The 22,483-nt window shown below is 37.7% G+C and overlaps 3 protein-coding genes across 6 annotated transcripts; 1 reads left to right on the top strand and 2 right to left on the bottom strand.

Moving 5' to 3' along the window:
• Window positions 1-1,312: 1,312 nt before the first annotated feature.
• On the bottom strand, window positions 1,313-4,620 carry LOC121786269 (RING-box protein 1a-like). 2 transcript variants are annotated; one of them, XM_042184868.1, is made up of 5 exons: window positions 4,348-4,620; window positions 4,195-4,245; window positions 4,049-4,108; window positions 1,613-1,684; window positions 1,313-1,526 (listed from the first exon to the last, which is right to left on the bottom strand). In XM_042184868.1, the coding sequence occupies exons 1-5, from the start codon at window positions 4,496-4,498 to the stop codon at window positions 1,489-1,491; spliced, it is 372 nt and encodes a 123-aa protein (XP_042040802.1). In that variant the 5' UTR covers window positions 4,499-4,620; the 3' UTR covers window positions 1,313-1,488. The 2 variants fall into 2 exon arrangements, with proteins under 2 accessions (XP_042040802.1, XP_042040803.1); XM_042184869.1 differs by lacking the exons at window positions 1,313-1,526; window positions 1,613-1,684 and adding an exon at window positions 2,484-2,845.
• Window positions 4,621-4,989: 369 nt separating this feature from the next.
• LOC121787720 (serine/threonine-protein kinase RIPK-like) lies at window positions 4,990-7,026 on the bottom strand. Its single transcript, XM_042186539.1, has 5 exons — window positions 6,566-7,026; window positions 6,240-6,375; window positions 5,909-6,045; window positions 5,706-5,829; window positions 4,990-5,599 (listed from the first exon to the last, which is right to left on the bottom strand). Exons 1-5 carry the CDS (start codon window positions 6,923-6,925, stop codon window positions 5,160-5,162), a joined length of 1,197 nt encoding a protein of 398 aa, XP_042042473.1. The 5' UTR covers window positions 6,926-7,026; the 3' UTR covers window positions 4,990-5,159.
• Window positions 7,027-12,463: 5,437 nt separating this feature from the next.
• LOC121786557 lies at window positions 12,464-14,635 on the top strand. Of its 3 annotated transcripts, none has more exons than XM_042185198.1 (8): window positions 12,464-12,663; window positions 12,811-12,863; window positions 13,497-13,533; window positions 13,607-13,675; window positions 13,755-13,859; window positions 14,031-14,184; window positions 14,268-14,338; window positions 14,459-14,635. In XM_042185198.1, exons 2-8 carry the CDS (start codon window positions 12,811-12,813, stop codon window positions 14,549-14,551), a joined length of 582 nt encoding a protein of 193 aa, XP_042041132.1. In that variant the 5' UTR covers window positions 12,464-12,663; the 3' UTR covers window positions 14,552-14,635. The 3 variants fall into 3 exon arrangements, with proteins under 3 accessions (XP_042041132.1, XP_042041131.1, XP_042041134.1); XM_042185197.1 differs by having other exon boundaries at window positions 14,262-14,338; XM_042185200.1 differs by lacking the exon at window positions 13,497-13,533 and having other exon boundaries at window positions 14,262-14,338.
• Window positions 14,636-22,483: the final 7,848 nt, after the last annotated feature.

The raw sequence follows: 22,483 nt of genomic DNA, 5'->3' as shown, positions 1-22,483 counted from the left end.
CCGATGGGCGATACGGGTGGGCACCAGAACCCAGATCGGGAGGGAGCGGCGGCGGCAGCTCTCAAAATCCTCCTCTTCCTACTCCTACTCCTACTCCTCGTGGTGTCCGCACCCCGTACACTCCGGCGGAGATGGATCAATTATTCAAAGCCTATTTGATTGTCTCCGAAGATCCGGAGACAGGCACGAACCAAAGCGGGGATAGGTTTTGGTGGTGCGTCTCTCGCCGGTACAATGAAAACCGCTCAGCTGGAACCATCGAGCGCATTGAGAGTATGGTGCGCAATGCCATATTCAGAGCCAACGAAAAAATCCAAAAGTTCCAGGGGTATTACCTCCAGGAAGAGCGGTCGGCGGGGAGCGGTAGGAGCGAGCTCGACATCATCAGTGCCGCCTTGGTGACCTACCAATCCATAAATTACAAACCGTTCAAGTACCTCAGCGCTTGGCAGGAGGTGGGTGTGCATCCGAAGTATAGGGGAGGCGTATCATCCTCCTCCAGCTCCTCCAGCAAACGGTCGAGGTCGGTATCCCTATCCGACGCCGGCGAGGATGAGGTGGCTAGCCAGCTCGCTGGAGCTAATTCGGGTAGCCCCGACGCCGGCCCGAGCAGTTCCAAACGCCGGCCGCAAAGAAGGAAGGAGGCGACGACCAACCGTCGTCGCGCCGCGACTCCATCCGCCCCCGCTCCCGCTCCCTTTGTGCCACCTCAACCCCCACCAACTCATGGTGGACCCTTTTTGGCCCAACTCAATTTGGCCGATAGGTCAAATATAACCCCCAAGCAACTTGATTCACATTTGGTAATGATACGGGCTCTCTGAAGAACATTGGGGATAGGGCAAGAGGAATAGTCTTCCACCGGGGTATTTTTTTAGCCTTTAATTATGTCTTTTTTATTTTTTAGGATTTTAATTATGTAATTTTTAATTTTTAGTATTTTAATTATATAATTTTTAATTTTTTTGTAATTTGTAATAGTATTCTGGTTATTTTTAATGCATTTTAATATTGTAGAAATGTTTTTATTTAAATTGAATTATAGAATGGTGGAACCCTTGAGCATATCCTTGCAGAAGAGCATGAATGTGGGTTTTGTGCTCCTGTCTAAGAGCAGGGAGTAAAAAAGTAATAAAAGTGGGTCCGAGCCCACATCCGTGCTCTTGCGTAATAAAAGTGGGTCCGGGCCCACATCCGTGCTCTTTGACAAGAGCACGGATGGGGATGCTCTAACCGTATAAACCGATCATAGTAAGCACAATATGTTATCATCTTTGCATAGAAGCTAATAAATGAAAGAACAAAAAACAAATTGCAACATGATTTCAAACACCATGCACGACAACTGAAGTCCTCAAGCATATTACAACTTCTTTAATATAGTTAGTACTTCACGTTTGCTACATAAACGGACCTGAAGATATTAGAATTTTTACAGCAGTGCGAATTTTTACATATCCAGTCTATAAGAAAGTACGAATTATAATTCTAGTGACCATACTTCTGAAACTCCCACTCGCTATTATCTGCACGATTTAGTCAAGAATTAGATATAAACTCCGTGATTGGGTGCAAGAAGGTAGGTTAGTTGTAACACTAATGAGCACTTTACCCAGAGGACAAACTTGACGGGTCTTGAGCCATCTGCTAATGCAATGGAAGTGGAAGGCATGATTGCATACACCTATAGGAAATTCAATTTAAAAACAGCAAGTGTAGAATAATAGTTTTGCTTAATGAGACAAAAAGCATATGCAACCAGCACATTTGGAATCAATAAGGTCAACAGAAATATCCACAAAAGAAGAACTGATTGTAACACAATCAAGTCGCTGATTCCAAGAATAGAACTTTCAAAAGGTTTCACCTATGGGGAGTCGGGGGCTTAAGAAACTCCCATAAATGAGTAGAACCACCCAAAGAACCAGAACATCGCATACTCTTCTCAGTTCATCCTCCTTTTGATATTTCAAAACCCTTGTAACTACTCCAAGTTTCACAAGCAAGTTTTACGAGTTGTTAACAAGGACAAAATTTATTGGTGACAGATTATGGCCAAATGGTACTATGGTAGTGACCATTATTTCCACAAATTAGAGCCGTAAAAATTAGAGCCGTAAGTAGAAATAAAGTCCAAGTTTCCTTTGATGCTGATATGAAAGGAAAAAATTTATAAAGCAAATAACCATTTCAAACATTTCTTGCCAGAAAATATTTACCAAATATCTAAGTTCCATTTTAATTACTAGATGCATGTCTGGTCATCTGGTGTCAGTGTCACTAACTATGTACAGATACAGTGAAAACATAAGTTCTGTTCTTGCTTCTATCTGCTGTCAACCTTGGGCAAGGAATCATTGTGGCAACACAAAAGTTAAAAAAGCACAATGCCAAGGAACACTTTTAAGGTGTTACTTTCCATTTGCATGAGGAGGTGGCCACAACTCAATAAATGTAGCAATTAGGTTGAGATATACAGCTTGGGGAATGTAAAACAGTAGAATTACCCACAGATATTATAAAAGCCAAATAGTTGAACAGTAAGTTACATTAAAGTTCTGCAACTGCAAGATATAATAATAATCACCATGTAACCTCTTTAGCAACTCCAAAATAGAACTAAATACAAATTTCAAAGCTTCCTAATTCCTAGTTAAAGCAAATAAATAGGTGACTACAAGAGAAATAAAAATGAAAAGGTACTGCAGCACGCGTCAGAAATTTCAGTGCAAGCAAGAGGATCTCATGCATAGATGTACATAAGATTATGGCATGCTATCTTTTGAGTTCCAGCAAGATATGCTTGTCTCCACTCTCCAAAGCAAAGGAAATCTCAACCAAAGATCTTGACATGGAAAATTGAGTGTTGAAATAAGTTTGGATTCCTTTATACATGTTTCAAATGTTATGGTAATGATGATTGCAGTCTCAATAAGTAACTGATAGAGTCAAAGATAATATCAGGAAGTTCGAGAGATTGATTTTCTAATAGCTTAGCTTGCTGAGATCAATAACTAAGAAGTACATTGTTTTATTATTTACGTACACTTTATGGCATTCTGACCAAGGCGATGCAATAAAGATACATCAAGATTGGCAGTATAGATTATATATAGACATCTCTTAAGATAACAGAGACGAGTAAAACATAATCTCCTACAGAAATTGGAATCAGAAACTTAAAGGTAGTAATCTAGTTGGGAATAAACAAGAAGCGATGCAAAGAGTTTAAAATTGGTATATAATCTATCATGGGGAAAACCTATACTTACTTTCATGGTCTAGGATGCCAATCTACATTCAATTTTACATGGAATACAAAAAAGAGAGGAAAACAAATACACTTTAGTTTCCTCATCTTATTAGTTATTACAATAATCTTTGCAAACTGGAACTAGAGTTATTTGCAAAATAACAAATTCTTTCCCTTGCCAGCATTGGGATTCCCTAATCTTAAAATCTGTAAACAAAAAGTAGACACAAGAAATTATTAACCTAAAGCCAAGTGACCTAGATGCCCTTTTCAATAACCCTTCTAACCACTAGCTATGCTATCCAACATCTTTTACTTTGATTCATGGATATGTTTAGAGAAGTAGTATTATATTCTGCTCTCAGCACATCCACTGCAGTTTTTTCTAGTAGAAGAAAGTTAAACCCAATTATAATCTTGAATGGCAAATCCTGGTAATTAGTTGTCATTCATCTTATGCCTACACAGCAATTCAAGGTTAAGGGACACGTTGCTACAAATACCTAAAAATAGAAATACTGCATACACGAGAAAGCTAGTAACAGATTAAAAATAGCACCTGGGAACTGAATAGTGCTAGCAAAAATGGTGCACATAATTGATTTTAAAAACAGAGAAACAAATTGGTTCTGTCCATGTAGAAGCAATATACTGTTCATGGAGTTGTGATTCCGGCTGATTTAACCATCTAATTCAATCACACAGAAAGCTGAATACAACATACCAACCCAGCCATGAAAAATAACAGAATAGAGCTAGCTAGAGACGAAGAGTGGTGATCAACATTCAACATACCCCATGCAACTGTGCATTCCTCGCTTGTGGCGCTGGCCTGATTAGCCTGACACTCAATGCCTAATTAAAACATCACAAACATCAATCAAACAAATCAAAACGAAAATTCACAGATTAGAAATCGAATACCGCAAATAGAGACTCACAGAGATCCATGATATGATTCCTGCAAATGGCACAATTATCGACCACGATATCTGCAAGAATAAATAATTAGGGTTTATGTCCGGAGGAATCAACACAAAATACTCTAGCAAAGAAAAACACCAATTAGAGTTGAATCTAGAATTGAATTATACCCCAAGCCCAGAGAGAGACGGCGTTCCACTTCTTGATCTCGAATCGCTTTGGTTTCTTGGTGGACGATGGGGGATTGATGGTGGAGGGCCCGGCGCCGGAGGATCCATCGCCGGCGGGAACCATATCGACGTCGGTATCAAGCGAGGCCATCTTCAGCAGGCTAGGGCACCGATTTAGCTTTCAATCTTCGCAGTGAACAACAGTGTGTATGTTGTGTTGAGCTTTGATAGAGGGACTAGAACTGAGAGCAGCGGTAAACGGTGTATTTTCGTTATAGCATCTCCAAATAATAATAAGGAAAAATTACCATTATGTGTATTTATTTTTTTAAAAAAAAGATAAATGATAAATATATTTTTTCAATTTATATATTCACAATTTAGTGTCTATTATGGAAATTGTGCATACACAATTTTCGTAATTCAGTCTCATATCAATTATTTTATTTTATTAGAGAAAGAATTCGAATTCAATTTCATAAAATTTAATTCTTTAAATAAAATTACATATCAATTATTTTATTTTATTAAATAAAAAATTATAATTGATTTAAAATTCATTTTCTTTCAATTCAATTACATAAAATTTCAAAAATCAAATGCTAAAAAACACAATCATAGTAGTATAATGAAGATTGTATATTTACACTAAAAAGGTCATGGAATGAACCAAAAAATAAATTTGAATTGTGTGTATAGGTGCTACAAAATGGGCTTATGAATTTCTAGTTATATTTTCATTTACAAATCGTATTTCTAAGATCTACACTAATTAAACTCTTTTGAAATCTTTATCAATGTGCATAGTGTTACTACATTTTCATGGCCTTGATGTCCGATCTTATTGCTACTTCTCCTTCTTTGCCTCCTTTTATTGTAGGAAAAACTTTCACCGAATTGCAATCCGCCGATACCGTAAATATGAAGGTTCCCATTTGAGTATCATCAAAATCTTTCAAGGGCTCCAAAACTCTTACAACTTCAGCCATGGTTGGTCTAAGCTTAGGGCGATAGGTTAAGCACTGATAAGCCAACGCGGCCGCCTTTTGGGCTGCGATTTCTGGGTATTGTCCTTCGAGTCTTGGATCGATGACCTTCATCAGTTTCCGTGGATTCTTCAACATAGGCCTCGCTCGCTCCACCAGATTTTGTTCCCTGTTGGGACGCCTCTTGTCTAGCGATTTTCGTCCTGTTATAAGCTCCAGCAGTACTACTCCGAAGCTATATACGTCGCTCGCTGATGTCAGGTGCCCTGTATAAATTTGATTTGATTAAAAATGGTAGTAGCTGCTTATAAAATACAAGAGATATAGGAGCACATTTTATTTTACTATAGGATCGTGCATAACTATATTTACCTGTCATGAGGTATTCAGGGGCAGTATAGCCTTGAGTGCCCATGACTCGCGTGGATATATGCGTCTCGTCGTCTTGTGGGCCGTCTTTCGCAAACCCCAAGTCGGCGAGTTTTGCGACGAAGTCCTGACAAGGAGATATATTAGGAAATGTAGGTATAGAGGAATAGTGAGTATGGATATAGTATTAGATGAATAAGCATTACAGCGTCGAGCAAAATGTTGGACGTCTTGAAATCACGATATATGACTGGTTTATGGGCTCCGTGTAGGAAGGCAAGCCCCTTTGCAGCTCCAAGAGCAATCTTCATTCTTGTTGACCAAGGAAGTGGAATGCACATTTCTGAATACAATGTTGATGATCAATTACAAACACATAACAAAGATGATCTTGACTGAATTAAAGAGCATTTTATTATTACTATTTAAAAATAGAATGGATATATATAGGCTAAATACTCCATTGTTTACTAATTTAGGATAAAAAAAAATTAGGAGTAGTTTTGATGAGGGAATAATAGACAAAAGAATACTTACTTCGAAAGAGCTGATTTTCCAAGCTGCCTCTAGGCATGTATTCATACACCAGAAGCCTCTGCTCTTCTTCGCAACAATATCCAATCAGCTTCACTAAATTTGCATCTCTCAATTCGCCAAGAAAAACTACTTCTGTCTGATCACCAAACAAAAAGGACAAATCAAGAATAATCAAAAACAAAGCAGTAATTAAGGCTAAATTGACTAAACTTCGCCTATTTACGTTTCTTCTCATGCCAATTTGTAAATTGCTACGCGTCTCTGAATACACAAACTTTCAATTATTCAAGTTTCAGTCGAATAGATTAAACACGAACTTCACATACCAGCCATTCTCTGTGGCCTTGTGTGCCGTCCAAATTCAAGAGCTTGACCGCGACGGGCTGGGCCTTCAAGCTGGGCCTTAAGCTATCATCGATGAATCCCTTGTGAACCGGCCCGAACCCGCCTTCACCGAGAAAATTGGTGGACGCGAAATTATGAGTTATGAGCTTCAATTCCTGCAGCGTGAAAACGTGGAGATTCGACGCCGCGAGAGACAGGGAGAGCTCCTCCGAAATCGTCGAGCTGCTCAAATCCAATAACGAAATACGTTGAATTGGCGATTTCTTCGTCTCCGCCGTCTTCTCCGCCTTGAAACACGCCGGAAAAAAGTCCTGCCACCTCGCCTTCTTCTTCACCGCCATTAATCGAGTACTGCTTCCCTTGAAAATTCGATTTGATGATAAATTGGAGAATGTGTTTTTAACTCTCTCTACCTCTCTGTGGAGATGGTGGTTGGTTTGCATATGCTTTTATAAGATGGTGAGGGATTATTATATTAATAATAATGGGGTTGTTTACTCTAATTATTTTATTCACAAGTCAATCATAGCTATCCTGCGTGCTTTCCATTACATTATCTTATCCTACCCCACATTTAACGTGAACACATATTTTAAGAAATGTAAAGAAAAATAGATTGAATAAGGTAGTGGACCATAGGTCAGACTTATATATATTAATTTTATAATAAAATATTAATAGAATTGGTTGGTGGAATGTGGGGTCTACTTACTATTTATGGTAAAAGTGAAATGCGACTCTTATTTTGGGACGACCCGAAATGACAAAATGTGACAGTTAATATGGGACGGACTCCAATATATTTCCAATAAATGTCTCATATTTGAATTGGTGTGAACTTTAAATTACTATTTAATTTTATCAATAAAATGTCTCATTTATATTAATTTAGTTGATGAAATATGAGATCTACCTATAAAAAATAGTAAATATTAAAATGAAATAATTAATAAAGATCCGCTGAATTAGTAAAATGAGACAAATATATGATGAGAGTAGAATGGAGTATTACAATTGTTACAGCATGGAACACGATTGACTAGTATGAGTCAATTGGAGGTGTTTGCGAAAATTAAAAAGTTAATTATGATAAGAAAAACTCACGGATCACGTGTTCTTTAGTTAAACTTAATTAGTAATTATACTTGTAGGATTTAAAAAAATAGAATTATATACAGGAACTATGTATATCAAAATAGTATTAATTCTGCTATTATAAAGATAAAAACTAGTGTTGTCAAAATATCAATTTAAAGTACTCCTGTTTTGGCATTAATTCACGTGAATTGTAGTGGTATTAAATTAAAGCAAATTATTTGCTGCCGTTGTTGACTTTCGTGTTCGACCAGACTAAAATATTTTCATGTTCAATTACTAGTTTAATTATTGTTATGCTAATTTCTGCGCGTTTCAAGAGGCGGCATAATTGATAATTCAACCCAGTTTTATTTACAGCTAGCTATGCTATGAATCTCTCCAGAATTCAGATTTCTCGACCCACTTGCTCTATCATAGATATACAAGAATACAAGATACTTATTTTTTTTTATTTTTTTGAAGATATCATGTACGAGCCGGACTTGATGGCTAGCCCGGACCACATGCATCACGCTTCTGTGCATTAGCTTAGGACATTTACAGCAGATTATTCATCCTGCCCTAAATCATTAATGGGCCCATAATACTTTTTACCCCAGTCTTATTTAAAAGACAACATCACTTAGAGCCTCTCCAGTGGGCGGATGTCCCATTAGGACATCCACTAGGACTTCCCAAAAACACCTCCTGCCACGTCACTAGGACTTCCCAAAAACACCTCCTGCCACGTCACTAGGACTTCCCATCCCACTGCCACGTCACTAGGACATCCCCTTCACAATCCGCCCTTCCCATAGCCCTTCCCACTATGACTTCCCGCAATAAAAAAAAATCACAAATTCACAAATAAAGCAATTTACGTTTACAGAAATAAAATTTCAACACGAATACGAACGGGAAAAATTAACAACTTCATTTAAAAAAAACATACATGATTTGAAAAAAAATTACATAGTAATAAAACAAAAAAAGTTTTACTAACATCAACATCAACCCTTCCGCGTCCAAACCTCTTCGATAATATCGTTCTGAAGTCGAACATGGGCAGCTGTTTGCCGCATGTCGGCAAATGCACGCATCCGCTCGACCTCTCCATGAGGTACCCCATATTCACATTCGCGGTGGCCACGCCGTGACTTGGACCTGCACCCGTATCATCTTCATTGGTCCACTGAGTCAGTTCCGCAGCTTCATTTTCGACAATCATGTTGTGCATTATGATACATGCGTACATGACATCGCCGATGTTGGGAATATACCACTGCCGTGCAGGACCCTTGACTACCGCCCATCGACTCTGGAGCACACCAAATGCCCGCTCCACATCCTTGCGCGCTGCTTCCTGACGGCTCGTAAAGTATGACTTCTTTTATCCGAGCGGATGCTTGATTGTCTTCACAAAGACGGGCCAGTTTGGGTATATCCCATCCGCCAAATAGTATCCCATATTGTGCTGGTTGCCGTTGGCGACGAAACTGATGGCGGGACCAACGCCATTGCACTGAGCATTGAACAGGGGCGACGACTGGAGAACGTTGATGTCGTTGTTCGACCCGGCGACTCCAAAATAAGCATGCCATATCCACAGCCAGTAGTCAGCTACAACTTCAAGGATCATCGTGGGATGTTTGGCTTTGAAGCAAGTAGTGTACATCCCCTTCCAGGCGGAGGGGCAGTTCTTCCACTCCCAATGCATACAATCTATGCTGCCCAACATCCCAGGGAACCCGTGCACCGACCCATGCATATCTATCAGACTCTGGCAGTCTTCGGGACTCGGACTCCGAAGATACCGCTCACCGAATATCGCTCTCACGCCCGTGCAAAAATTCTGCAGACACTCGACGGCTGTCGACTCGCCAATGTGGAGGTACTCGTCGAACATGTCGGCCGCGCCTCCGTACGCAAGTTGTCTGATTGCGACAGTGCACTTCTGCAAGGGCGTGAGTCCGGGTTTGCCAGCTGCATCCTCCCTGATCCTAAAATACATGTATCTTCTCTCTAAAGCACCCACGATGTGCAGAAACAGCGGACGATGCATCCTAAAGCGTCGCCGGAATAAGGCTTCCCCAAAACGCGGTTGCGGAGCGAAGTAGTCTGCATACAACCGAATATGTGCAGCAATGTGGTCATGGGGTACTGTAGTTCGACGATGGATCGGTCGAGGTACCGCAGCCTGCTGCCGCCGCTGCGCCCTCTGCTGTAGCAGCCTATCTATCGCACCTTCCACAGCGACCTCCAATTCATTCTCGCTATCACTGTCACTAGACATTCTAGATATACTTGAAATTAGAGATGTAGAGAGAGAAACCTGTTAACACAAGTGGTGCGAATGAAATAAAATTCAACGAGCCGTATATATAGAGTTTAAAAAAATTTAAAAATCGGACGTCCGACCCGGACGTCCGACCTACGCCACAATGGCGGACGTCCGCCCGCCCGTCGCGCCGACGTCCGAGGACACCCGACGTCCTCACGGGACGTCCGTATCCGACCTCCCCTGCCATAATGGCGGACGTCCCGGTCGCCCGTCGCGCACGTCCGACCGGACGTCCGCCATTGGAGATGCTCTTAGAGCATCTCCAATAGCAATAGCCCAGCCATAGCCTAATCACAAACTCCTCCTGCCACATTATTAGGACAAGCAACTGGACAAGCAATAGCCCAGCCATAATAAACAATATTATAAAAATAACAATCACACAAAATACGGAATTCAACTTACGATACAGATACAAGAAAATGCAATAATTTCATTTAAATTAAAAAAAAGGTACATTAGAAAAATTACAAAATTACAAAAAAAAAACTAACGCCGTGCAGTCCTCCGCGCCCACAACTCTTCAATTAAATAAAAAAAATATTTCGCTCGCCGATCTGGGACCTGCAATGGCGGCCAGGAGATCGGCGAGCGCATCGCCGAGCGCTCGGGAATCGGCGTGCGCTCGCCGTTTTTCTCGCCGATTTGGCGCTCGCCGGCTGTAATGGTTCGACGAGCGGACCGGCGAGCGCCAAGAATCGGCTAGCCGGTGCGCTCGCCGTTATTGGAGATGCTCTTAAAAATATGTGAATTCTCAATTCTCCTCCGACAAGATGAATAATAAATAGCGAGTACATATTTATGCTCATGGAAAAATGGATAAATTTGCTTTTCGTGTGTGGAAAAGCTATTTCAGCTCATTATATTTTTATACTCTCTTGATACTAAAATAAAAAATAGACTAATTTTATTATTTTGGGAGTAAAGGCCAAAATTGGTCCTGAACATATAGCCATTTTACGATTTTGGTCCTAAACATTATCTTTTGGATTTTTTGTCCTGCACATATGGACATTTGATCATTTTGGTCCTGCACATATGGAAATTTGATCATTTTGGTCCTCCGTCAACATTTTCGTTAAAAACTAACGGTCAACATTATCTTTTGGATTTTTGGTCCTGCACATATGGATATTTGATCATTTTGGTCCTGCACATATGGAATTTTGATCATTTTGGTCCTCCGTCAACATTTTCGTTAAAAACTAACGGTCAACGGCCGATTTTTGACTAAAACAATGGGTTGGGTCGGGTCGTGTTTGGGTCGGGTTTGGGTTACACGTTAAGAAAAAAAATAATTATTTTTTATTAATTAAAAAATTATAAAACTTTAATTTTTAGTTATTTTTGTTGATTAAAAATATTATAACGACTAAAACATGATGTTATTATACGATTTAAACATGATATTACACGATAAAATAAAAAATTACCAAATTAAAATAATCATTTTTTAATCAAAACAATAAAATTAAAGTATACTAATATTAAATCTATATAATAAAATTAAATAATTAAAAAATTATTTTTAATAAAATCTAAGCATAATATTTTCTTCAAATTCATGAAAAAATCAATTAAAAAATACTATACTTTAATTTTATTAATTAAAAAATATTAATTAATTTTTTAAGAATATTATGCTTAGATTTTAACGAAAATATTATGCTTAGATTTTAAGAAAATATTTTTTTTTTCTTAACGTGTAACCCAAACCCGACCCAAACACGACCCGACCCAACCCATTGTTTTAGTCAAAAATCGGCCGTTGACCGTTAGTTTTTAACGAAAATATTGACGGAGGACCAAAATGATCAAAATTCCATATGTGCAGGACCAAAATGATCAAATGTCCATATGTGCAGGACCAAAAAATCCAAAAGATAATGTTGACCGTTAGTTTTTAACGGAAATATTGACGGAGGACCAAAATGATCAAATGTCCATATGTGCAGGACCAAAAAATCCAAAAGATAATGTTTAGGACCAAAATCGTAAAATGGCTATATGTTCAGGACCAATTTTGGCCTTTACTCTTATTTTGGGCTATTTCACAAAATTATACGAAATTTAAATAGGAATTTTAACTAATTACACACCACAAATGATGTACTCCATAATCCACTAACACTACTTTCACTATTTTTTTCGTCTCTTTCTTACTTTACCAATTGCATATTAAAACCTCTGTCATTTACAAGTTTATCTATTTTTTGGGATAGAGGGAGTATTATACATTTGCATCCAAATACTCCATCTGTCCATCGTTCAGAGAGTCCTATTCTGTTATTTTCGTTCATCCCTATTAAGAATCTTATTTTATTTTTACTATAAATGCCTACATTCAACATAATTTAATTATAAAATTAATACATCATATTTTATGAAATTATTTAATTTTTTACATTTATTAAAATATGTGTGGAAATCAAATAGGAGTCTTATTAAGGACGTAGGGAGTAGTAATCTACCGTCTGAAAAACTTCCAAGAGGAGCCCCAGAGGAAAGAAATATTGGCAGAAACTTAGTATCTCTAAATACTGGTGCAGAGTGAGCTGTGCAACCAAGGGACAGCAATGCTTGCAACAACTCAAAAAATCTAGTCCTTCAAATATCATATTCGAAGCACCGCGTGAAGCTCGACATGATGAGGAATACTGGGTGGGTATCACATTTCACTTGCCTTGTATTTTTTGACAGTAAAGTGAGTATGCAATAGGAAGAGTATCACAAAACATCTCAAATAAGAAATATAGAATGGAATTGATGGCGAATGTGTGATTTGCATTCTTCTATTTTCTTGGTTAGATGGCCACTTGGTTGAGAGCAAGGACCCAATGGGATGGCCAAGAAAATGAACGGTATGGAATTCAAGATATATCCATCCCTCCTTTACTTTTCTTTTTTAATAAATATTAAAGCCTTTCTCCAACTTGAAACTTTAATTATTGTTGGCATTGTGCATCAGAGATTAATTCAGCAATTCTTTATATAAAAAGTTATACTAGTACAATAATTTTTTATTTACCTCCCTAGTAATCAAACTCTCAATTTATTACTCCTAAAAAATAAATAAACTTGTAAATGGTACGGATTTCAATATGCAATTGGTAAAATAAAAAGAAAGATGTGAAAAAATAAGAGAGAAACATGGAAAAGATAGTGGAAGTAGCGTTAGTTGATTATGAGATCCACATTCTAATGGTATAAATTGTAAATAAAATGATCGTAGGATTAATATGTTATTAAAAAGTTTTCATATTTAGATTTTCTATAGTTTTAGGGGACAACCTAATATGCTAAACTAGTTTATTTTTGAAGTATTAGAAAGAAATATCTTACCTATTGATTATATACCAAAATTTAAAATTGGTCCTCTATATGGTATAGCTTTTAATCCTATATTTAACCGTTCCGTCAAAAAATTGACGGGTCAACAACATTTTTACACTTAAAAAGTAAATAATTGGTGGTTGCTCATCTTATAATATCAGATATGCCGAGAGTAACAAAAGAAAGTTCGTCCAACAGGTAGAACACTACTGACTGCAAATAATCACTTCCTCATACTCTGATATGCATACAAATCCTCCGTTTTATCCAGGAATTCAATGCAATGACAAGGAGATACAATGCAAATCTGGGGAAAAAGTGCCTATGTATTATTGTAATGGTACAATAGTTAATGTCCAACACTTATTCTTGAATATATATTAACAATATACTAGGCTGATGTTGATCTCCAAAATCAGGTGAAGAATGAAAATGAAGAGGTGAAACCTAGCATATCAAAAAGTGTAGCTGGAACCTTGGACTTGAGCATTCAACATTTGTCTCATGGAGAAACCTTTCCAGGGGTACAAACTAGTTTGCCATTTTAACTCGGGTGTTTGGTACAGATGATAGATAAGATAAAACATGATAAGAGCACACGTTTTAGGTCAATAATTCCAAGATAGAGGACTTATCTACCATAGCAAACGTTAATTTTTTCTTATGCTTGTGATCAAACGATTGATTTAATTTAGGAATGGTTGAAGCATCCTCTTCTCTGCCTATTGGATACAAAGCCCTCGATCCGCTATGGCTATATTGCAAATTTATGCATTGCTAAATATGCACGCCGGCAGGGTGTTGCCAGGAACATCATAGATTATGCCATTTCCGTTGCCAAGTCCAATGGTATTGACATCAAATAAGCGACATACTGTATGTTTTTAGGTGAACGGATGGAATACTAAATACTTTTTTCCGCATAGCTGCAGAAAAAGTTTTCGTTCATGTCCACCGCCACAATAAACCTGCTCGAAACTTGTATAAGAAGATCGGCTTTCGGGTAAAATATTTGTAATTATCTATGTTACTTACAACTATGTATTTCATTAAACCTAGCCTCAAAAAGTGCACATAACATAAAATGTATTTGTTGTATTGATTGTGATGAAGTTTATTGCAGGTTGTTGATGCAGCAAGTACTCAACTCTCCGCGGAACAAATATTCTTGTTATGCCTTGAACTTTCAAGCTCTGATGTTTCAGATGGACGATGATGAATTAGAGTATTCGAAAAATCTATTTATTCTTTTAACTATAACAAACCAAATACTCATATGAATTTTCGAATACTTGTTCGATTATTTTTATTACTAGCTGCACTTATACATATGTTTTACCATAAACAAGTACTCCATAAATACACAAGAATTACTATTTCTAACAATGATTACTATTCTAAGATGTATATAGGAAATTATTCCGTCTCAACATAGATAATTTAATACTAATTAAGTGAACTTCCGTCCCATAATTTTGTAAGTTTCGAAATTTTGATTTTTTATCTATAATTAACGAATGAATGAATAAATTATCAGTTTTCTCATGTTTCTAAACATAATCTGATCAAGCAAACAACAAATAAAATCGCATAGTACTAATTCAATTCCAGACATGATTTTGCTAATAAATAACAATATAAAATCCAATATTACTTTTACTCAAATAGTTCTGAAACACCAGAAGTGAAAGTTTCAATGGTATCATCAGACATGCACAAACCGAATCGGACCGCCGGTTCATGAACCGAAACCGGAACCGGCACCGGCGGTTCCAGCGGGCCGGTTCAGGTTCGGGAATATCGTGAACTGTAACCGGCGGTTCGCCGGTTCCAACGGTGGGATTCTGGCTAGGTGTGCAGAAAAACCGGCGGTTTCTGACGAAAATTGCCGGTTTCTGAAGTAAACCGCCGGTTTCAGACGGTTCAGGTGCTTTTTCAGGTGGCAGTGTATAGGCCTGAAAACAGGTCAGAAACTGCCGGTTTCCGTCAGAAACCGTGGACTGAACCGCCGGTTCAGGCGGTAAACATGCCAAATTTGAAATTTGAAATTTTTTTTATTTCTTTCAATTTTACTCCTATAAATACCCTACTCCCCCATCATTTTTACTCACCCCATTCTTGTGTTAACAATGATTTCCTTCTCTCAATCTCAATTTCTCTATTCTCTCCTCATTCTCTCTAATTGCTCAAATTGTTTACTAGCTACTACTTGCTACTATATTTGTTGTTGTATTCGTAATTTACCATTTATTCAATACTCCATATTCCATACTACTTTCATTTTGCACTATGTCTTCTTCTCGTGGTGGACCGAGACGTGGTGATCGGGGCAAAGGAGTTGCCCAAGATCAAAGTAGTCGTCCCTCAAAATCAAGGCGACCTAGCCGTCGAGAAGTTATGGAAGAGGTTTCCCGAGTGACGGCTGAACGCATGCAGTAAGTTGTAAAAAATAAAATTATTTTTACAATTCATAATTTCATAAGATTGAGTTTTTAAATTTTTTTTGTGTTCCTAATTAAACTTCAACTTATATAGTATTTATAGAAAGAAGAAGATCATAGGACCGCCATGCTACTCACTGAAATGCATCAAGGTGGGGGCGGGGGCGGTGGTTCCCAACAAGATGACGAGTACGACGTGTCTATATCGTCGGACTCGGACAACAATGATGATAGATCTCATTCTCGTATTCCGTCTAGCACTGGCGGAAATGAGGACATGCCCCCTCCCCCTCCACCCACTAACACTACAAAGCTTTGAAATCTGATATTTTTGTTAAACACTACAAGAAGGTCCCGGTGGTGATTTCAAGTCCTCATGATCCGTACTCTCAAGAAGATATATCGGCGTTTCATGCATATTGTAACTATTGTGATAAAGTCTACAAATTTGCGAGTGGTAGGAGATATGGCACCCTCCGTCGTCATTTGGTGACAAAGCATCCGATAGAATGTGGCACTACCTCTACCCAAACCCAACTAAACTTCCAACCCGGTGGCTCAGGTTCGTCAGGTACGTCTATTTTTAAATATGATCAAAATTTTTTTGCTAACGTTATGACTAGATGGGCTGCAATGAAGCATTTTTCTTTTAATGTTTATGATGACAAAAAATTTGAGGTTATTATGCAAAGTGATTTGAACGTAGCTATCAAAAGAGTAGGTCGAATGTCAGTTCAACGATCTACCGTAGACAATGTTTGGAGAAAAAAGTTGAATTATCTCGTTATTTACTAAACTTGGGACACAAAGTGAACATTTGCTTGTTTTAACCGGCATTCATACATGGGCATTACGGTTCACTTTGTGGACAATAGTTGGACTTTGAACAAACGTTTAATTGATTTTAGAGAATTTGAGACACCACACACTACACCCGAAATTGCTTCTTTAATTATTCAAGTTTTGAATGAATTTCAATTATGCAATAAGATATTTTCTGTTGATTTTGATAATGCAACTGCTAACATTGCAAATATTAATGACTTGATTGCGGCTTGTGCTCCGGTTATTGGAGGTAAGTATTTTCATCAAAGATGCATATGTCATATTTTGAATTTATGTGTACAAGATGCGCTTGGATTATGGCAAAAGCATGTTAGTCCTATTAGAACTGCAGTTAGATTAATCCATCAAAAGCCACCTATTGACAAAGCTTGGAAGAAGAATTGCCATCAAAAGAATATAAGATATACGAATTTTACCATGGATGTGTCTCATAGATGGAATTCGACATATGATTGTCTGAATTCTACTTTGACGCATAAAGATTCTTTGTGCGATTTTTTAGAACCTATCCCATTTCTGATTTATATCTTTCGCATAGTTGTTGGGATCATAGCGTGGCTTTATTTAAATTGTTCAAATATTTCAAAAATACAACTGTTGAATTATCGGGTGTTTATTATTGCACTGCTGTTCGTGTTTTAGAGCATTGCATGTATATATCACTTGGTTTTTGTAGCACCCAGGAAAATTGTGACTTTTTATTATTATTTTTATTTGATGGCTTATTTTATTTTAATTAATGTGGATGTTGAATGAGAATTTCTTTTGTGGAAATGTGTCTCTATGTGTTTGAGTTAATTATGTGAAATTAGTTGTTGTGAGTTATGTGAAAGAATATGAATAAATTTCCAATGTGTGAATTAAATTAAATGGGATCATGCATAATTATTCTAGCCATTTTATTGGAATTTTCGGCCCTCCTATTTATTGGAAACAATATTTTCTTTCTTGGATTTAATTAATTGTTTTGGGATATTTATCCAAATTAAATCCAAACCAAATTGTCCCTATGTTATTCTACATGATTTTCGACCCCTTGTCCATCCCTTGAAATTTTTGACTTCTCCTAGTAATTAGGAGAATGAATTATTTTGTGGATTTAATTGGTATCTTGTTTGTCTCATTCCTTGAATTAAAATCCAATTAAATCTTACCATATCGAGCCAAATCTCTCTATATCCTATTTTAATTAGGATTTGACTCTTTCCTTCTTTAAGACCTCGTTATTTTCGCCCATATGCCTTTCAATTACTTGTGGGATTAATTTATTTGTTACCTATTTTGTGGGAGTCTTTTCCTACAAGAAATTACCAAATTTAAATCCTATTCCTATTTAATTTGAGGATTTTAATATATTATCCTTGTTTACATCCCACTATCACACGCCTATTTTATTTAATTGTGGAATTTATTCATTGACCTTTATATTTTATTCTTCCACAATTTTAATTGCCTTATTTAATTGTGAGATTTATCCTAGACTATAAATTAAAAGAACCCTAACCCTAGCCCTCATATTTTTCGCCTCCCTCTCTTCTCTCCTCCCACACGTTTTTTTCCTCTCTTCCTCTCCTTCTCCACCAATCATTCACCAATTCATTGTTCTTGCATCAATGTGGAGTTGCAAATTCAAGATTCATCGAAGAATCGAATCATTCGTCATTCCTACCGATTGTTTTTCAAGAGAAAGGTATACTTTGATTCATCTTTCTCCTTCTTACCATTGAATCCATTTTTCTTGATCCCCTCATGCATATAGTGAGTGTAGAAATTGTAGATCTAAAAATTAATCGGTTGGGAAGGATGTTTGCATGAGAAAGTATGTGTATGTGTGTGTATGTATATGTGTGTGTGAGTTTGTGGGTGATTCATTGGTGAATGCTATGTGTAAATAGGGGAACATGGTTGTGATTTCGTTTTTGAAGCATGAATATGTGTTGAAAGCATGAATATGTATGGACGAATGATAGACAAACCCTAGTTTGTAAATGTTGATCATGAAAACTGTGGTGTTTGAACAGTAGGTTCCGACGAGTGTTTGGCCGAACAAACGATCTTATTTTGGCACGAATTATTAACTGAGTGAAATTTTAAGTATCTTCTGTGTTGTGTCAAAATTTCAGCCTCTTTTGACGAAAGATAAATTTTTAACGAATTGTTCAATTGAACTGCGTAGTCTTGTCAGAATTTGTATTCTCGTCCAGTGAGTTTCGTTTTTATTTTTGATCGACCTAAAGATTTGATTTTGGTGTGGTTTTTTAACTGGATAAACCTTGATGTGTTTACTGTGTGGTGGCCAAATTATAGCTTCAAATGATATCGGATGGATTTTTAATGATTTTTACAAAACGACTGCGCTGTTCTGCCATATTCATGTCTTGGTTGAAATAGTCTTGTTGGCAAGTTTTGAATGAAATACATGATGCATGTGTGAGTAAGAACTTATCCTATGATGTGATTATGCGTTGCACGTTGATGTATGCCAAAGGGTTTGTATCGTTTATGATGGTGAACGTTGGGATGGGCAATATGAGAAAACGATGAAAGGAACGATAGGGCATGCATGAGTAATGTGTTGATAGAAAACTGATTGTGTTGTATTATGTGGTTATGATGTTGATAAGAGTTGTTGTGCGTACGTGGGTACGAAGAGCAAGGATTTCAATAAAGTTGTGAACCTTGTTTGTAAGCAATCGAGGTAGGCTTTCTTTTACTAAACTCTTTTACGTTTCAAAAATATGATTACTGAGTTATAAGGGTGGTTTAAAGTGTTATGTCATGCCATGATTGTTTTGATGTTGAGATTGTTGCCTGATGCCTAGTTCGTTTGAGCTTGCTCCGTTAGGCTATATGGCTGTGATTGTTTTGATGTAGAGATTGTTGCCAGATGCCTAGTTCGTTTGAGCTTGCTCCGTTAGGCTATAGGGCTATGTGTGAAACAAATTCGGGTCTGAGTAGGGCCGCAAAACCTATCAGGCTGTGTACACGGGTGGGATCGGGAGCCGTCCTTGCTAGTCGGCCGGTCTCGTGGGCGAATAGTGTGGCCACACTTTCGTCGCACTATGGTAAGAGGATGTGATTGATTGATTGTAGAGAAAGTGGGGAGATTGTTTTGACTGGCCAGTCTACGAAAATGTTTTGTGATACTCGATGATATTCTTTTCTAAAATGTTAAAACTCGAGTTCACTATGGTATGGATGACATAACTTTTATCAAATATTTTCCCCTTCTTCTTCCCCACTCCTTAGTCCCTTACCTAGTCACGATTTACCCGTCTTTATATCCTTAATAAGGGCGGCCGTGACAGAGTGGTATCAGAGCTTCGTTCTTTCGCTCTGTTCCGAGAGTCTTCTTTCAGATTAAGTCTAGATTAGTACCCCTAGACTAAAAGTGTCACGAAGGCTCAACATCCAAAGCATCACGCTCAACCGAAAAATGAGGTATGTTTTAAGTTGTTGAAAGGATATGAAATCGATGATGAGATGATAAGAATGTATTTGCAATAGTATGCTTGTGTATGAAAATTATGTGTGAATATGATAATGTGATGATATTATTATGTTGAAACATGAGCATGAATTACATGATGTCATAAGTATGTGTTATGTGTGAAAGTACTATGACATAAGCATGCGAACATATGAAGCCATATGGGAGTTAGAAGATAGGATGAAAGAAAAGTGCCCCGAGTTGTTTTTGTGAGACGACCAAATTTCGGGACGAAATTTCTGTTAAGAGGGGAAGGATATAGCACCCCGGAAAATTGTATATTTTTTTATTATTTTTATTTGATGGCTTATTTTATTTTAATTAATGTGGATGTTGAATGAGAATTTCTTTTGTGGAAATTGAGTCTCTATGTGTTTGAGTTAATTATGTGAAATTAGTTGTTGTGAGTTATGTGAAAGAATGTGATTAAATCTCCAATGTGTGAATTAAATTAAATGGGATCATGCATAATTATTCTAGCCATTTTATTGGAATTTTTGGCCCTCCTATTTACTGGAAACAATATTTTCTTTCTTGAATTTAATTAATTGTTTTGGGATATTTGATAAGGCTAATTTCATGCATAGGTTATAGGGTAAAATTCTTGTATTTGCGGGGTCTAACATATGTTTTAAGCCAGGTATGTAGAAGATTTTCGCCAGACCCATGAAAAGAAAAGGACATTTGCATGGTCCGAGGAAACTGGCGAATAAGTGAGCGATTTGAAGAAAAGTTACAAGACGGAGGAAATCAAGGAGCTGAAGGGTAGAATGGAGATTTCTACGAAGGCTTCTAGAAGATTATGTCCGCACCTATATAAAGAAGAAAACATGCAATCAGAGGGGACCTTCTCGGTGGAGGCCTTATGACCAGATTGTAGCTCTAGCTCACTCACTTCTACATACTTTAGGGTTTCATCGGGAAATTGTGGGGTATTCTCGGGTTTATTTTGGTAGTTAGCAGTTGGGTAACACCGTCCTTACAGAGGACGAAGAAATAATTTAATCGCTTTCGTTTTACTTTACAGTCGTGAATTTCACCGAGCTTCGTCGTTCGAAGCTCGGCCCTGTTTGCTGTTGCATTTCCGTTGTTTATGAAATTTCTATTTTCGTATTTGAGTTGATGATTAATTTCGATCATGGATGCCATTTATTTTGAGTTTGATGATGCTGCGGAATTGGATGTTTGATTTTTGTGTTGATCGGAGCAGATCGTTCGAATCAGAAGTTATGGAGTTGATTTTGTTTGTTGTTGGGTTCGGAATGCTTGGATCCGGAGTGGATTAAGCATCCGGCGGTTGGATCTGAAACAGGGTGATCGGAGTTGATGCCTAGCTTTCGTGTTTTCGTTTCATTCCGACTAGTTTATGTAGATCTATTTTATTTCCGGCTAGTCGCAAGTTTCCGATGTCCGAATTTTTACATTCTATTTGAATCTGGGTTCGTGATCTGTTTTCTTCATGTTCGTGTTTAATTCAGCTGATGAGGTGCATTTTGCTGTTAGTTAAAACTTTAGTTAGTTAGTTGCAATTTTTTCTTCTGTACTTTTTATTTCTGGAATTTGGTCCCCACTGTTACTCTTTTTCTGTTTGGTTATATCAGGAAGTTGTTTGCTCAGTCTAGGAAGTTAGTTGGTTATTTTGATGTTCGTTGCCAGCGTGATGTTTACAGTTCCTAGGTCTAGTGTTTGATTTTGGGCCTAGGTCTAATAGTAGTTAACCTCAACCCAATTTGCGTGGCAGCAGCTGCTTTCTAAACCAAAGTCTTTAGGTGCTTTCTTACGTGTCCATCTTCGTGGGATCGACCCATGCTTCTCTATACTAGTCTATAGTATAACGGGTTGAGGGATCTTTGAAACACGAGCTTTGTGTGTCCAACGACTGAGTCTTCTATATTCCCTTGAGTTCCTAGACCTAGTGACCTAGTGGATTCATTGGAGTTAGTAGCTCGACCTAGAACATTAGAACGCACACCGCACATACATCGCGCGATGGGAGTTTCAAGTGGCGCCGTTGCTGGGGATGGATGGCGTAATTTGTGATTGTGTTTAGAGATTTTGGCGTATATAGTTTTGATTTTTCTTTTTCCTTTATTTGCAGTTTATGAGTAGAGGCTCACGGTTTGGACACTGGGGTGACTTATCTGAGTGGATGAACGATCAGTTTATTTGGCAAGTCAAGGACACAACATCTACAGTTACCACCAGATCGGGATTATCTACGGGAGATCCATTTTTGTTTGGTTCAGAAAGCGACGAAAGTTGGAGTTCGTCAGGAAGGGAGGATCCTAAATCGTCTTCAGAAACAAATACAGAGGAAAAAGAAATCGGAGACATGGCACACGTAGTCGATCCAGATCCGGAGATTGGTTCG

This window comes from Salvia splendens, chromosome 22 (assembly GCF_004379255.2).
Source record: "Salvia splendens isolate huo1 chromosome 22, SspV2, whole genome shotgun sequence".
In the NCBI taxonomy this organism is placed as follows: Eukaryota; Viridiplantae; Streptophyta; class Magnoliopsida; order Lamiales; family Lamiaceae; genus Salvia; species Salvia splendens.
Note: the sequence above shows the minus strand (reverse complement) of the source record. Positions and strands in the feature narration are given on the sequence as shown.

What these genes read in the sequence shown, in the direction of transcription:
- LOC121786269 (XM_042184868.1), bottom strand. Translation starts at nt 4,498, where the DNA reads ATGGCCTCGCTTGATACCGACGTCGATATGGTTCCCGCCGGCGATGGA. An exon ending in CGTCTCTCTCTGGGCTTGGG is followed by an intron (nt 4,246 to 4,347) that starts GTATAATTCAAT and finishes TTATTCTTGCAG; the next exon opens with ATATCGTGGTCGATAATTGT. An exon ending in GAATCATATCATGGATCTCT is followed by an intron (nt 4,109 to 4,194) that starts GTGAGTCTCTAT and finishes TGTTTTAATTAG; the next exon opens with GCATTGAGTGTCAGGCTAAT.
- LOC121787720 (XM_042186539.1), bottom strand. Translation starts at nt 6,925, where the DNA reads ATGGCGGTGAAGAAGAAGGCGAGGTGGCAGGACTTTTTTCCGGCGTGT. An exon ending in GGAAAATCAGCTCTTTCGAA is followed by an intron (nt 6,046 to 6,239) that starts GTAAGTATTCTT and finishes CATTGTATTCAG; the next exon opens with AAATGTGCATTCCACTTCCT. An exon ending in CCAACATTTTGCTCGACGCT is followed by an intron (nt 5,830 to 5,908) that starts GTAATGCTTATT and finishes TCTCCTTGTCAG; the next exon opens with GACTTCGTCGCAAAACTCGC.
- LOC121786557 (XM_042185197.1), top strand. Translation starts at nt 12,811, where the DNA reads ATGGCCACTTGGTTGAGAGCAAGGACCCAATGGGATGGCCAAGAAAAT. An exon ending in GATGGCCAAGAAAATGAACG is followed by an intron (nt 12,864 to 13,496) that starts GTATGGAATTCA and finishes TTATAATATCAG; the next exon opens with ATATGCCGAGAGTAACAAAA. An exon ending in ATAAGAAGATCGGCTTTCGG is followed by an intron (nt 14,339 to 14,458) that starts GTAAAATATTTG and finishes AGTTTATTGCAG; the next exon opens with GTTGTTGATGCAGCAAGTAC.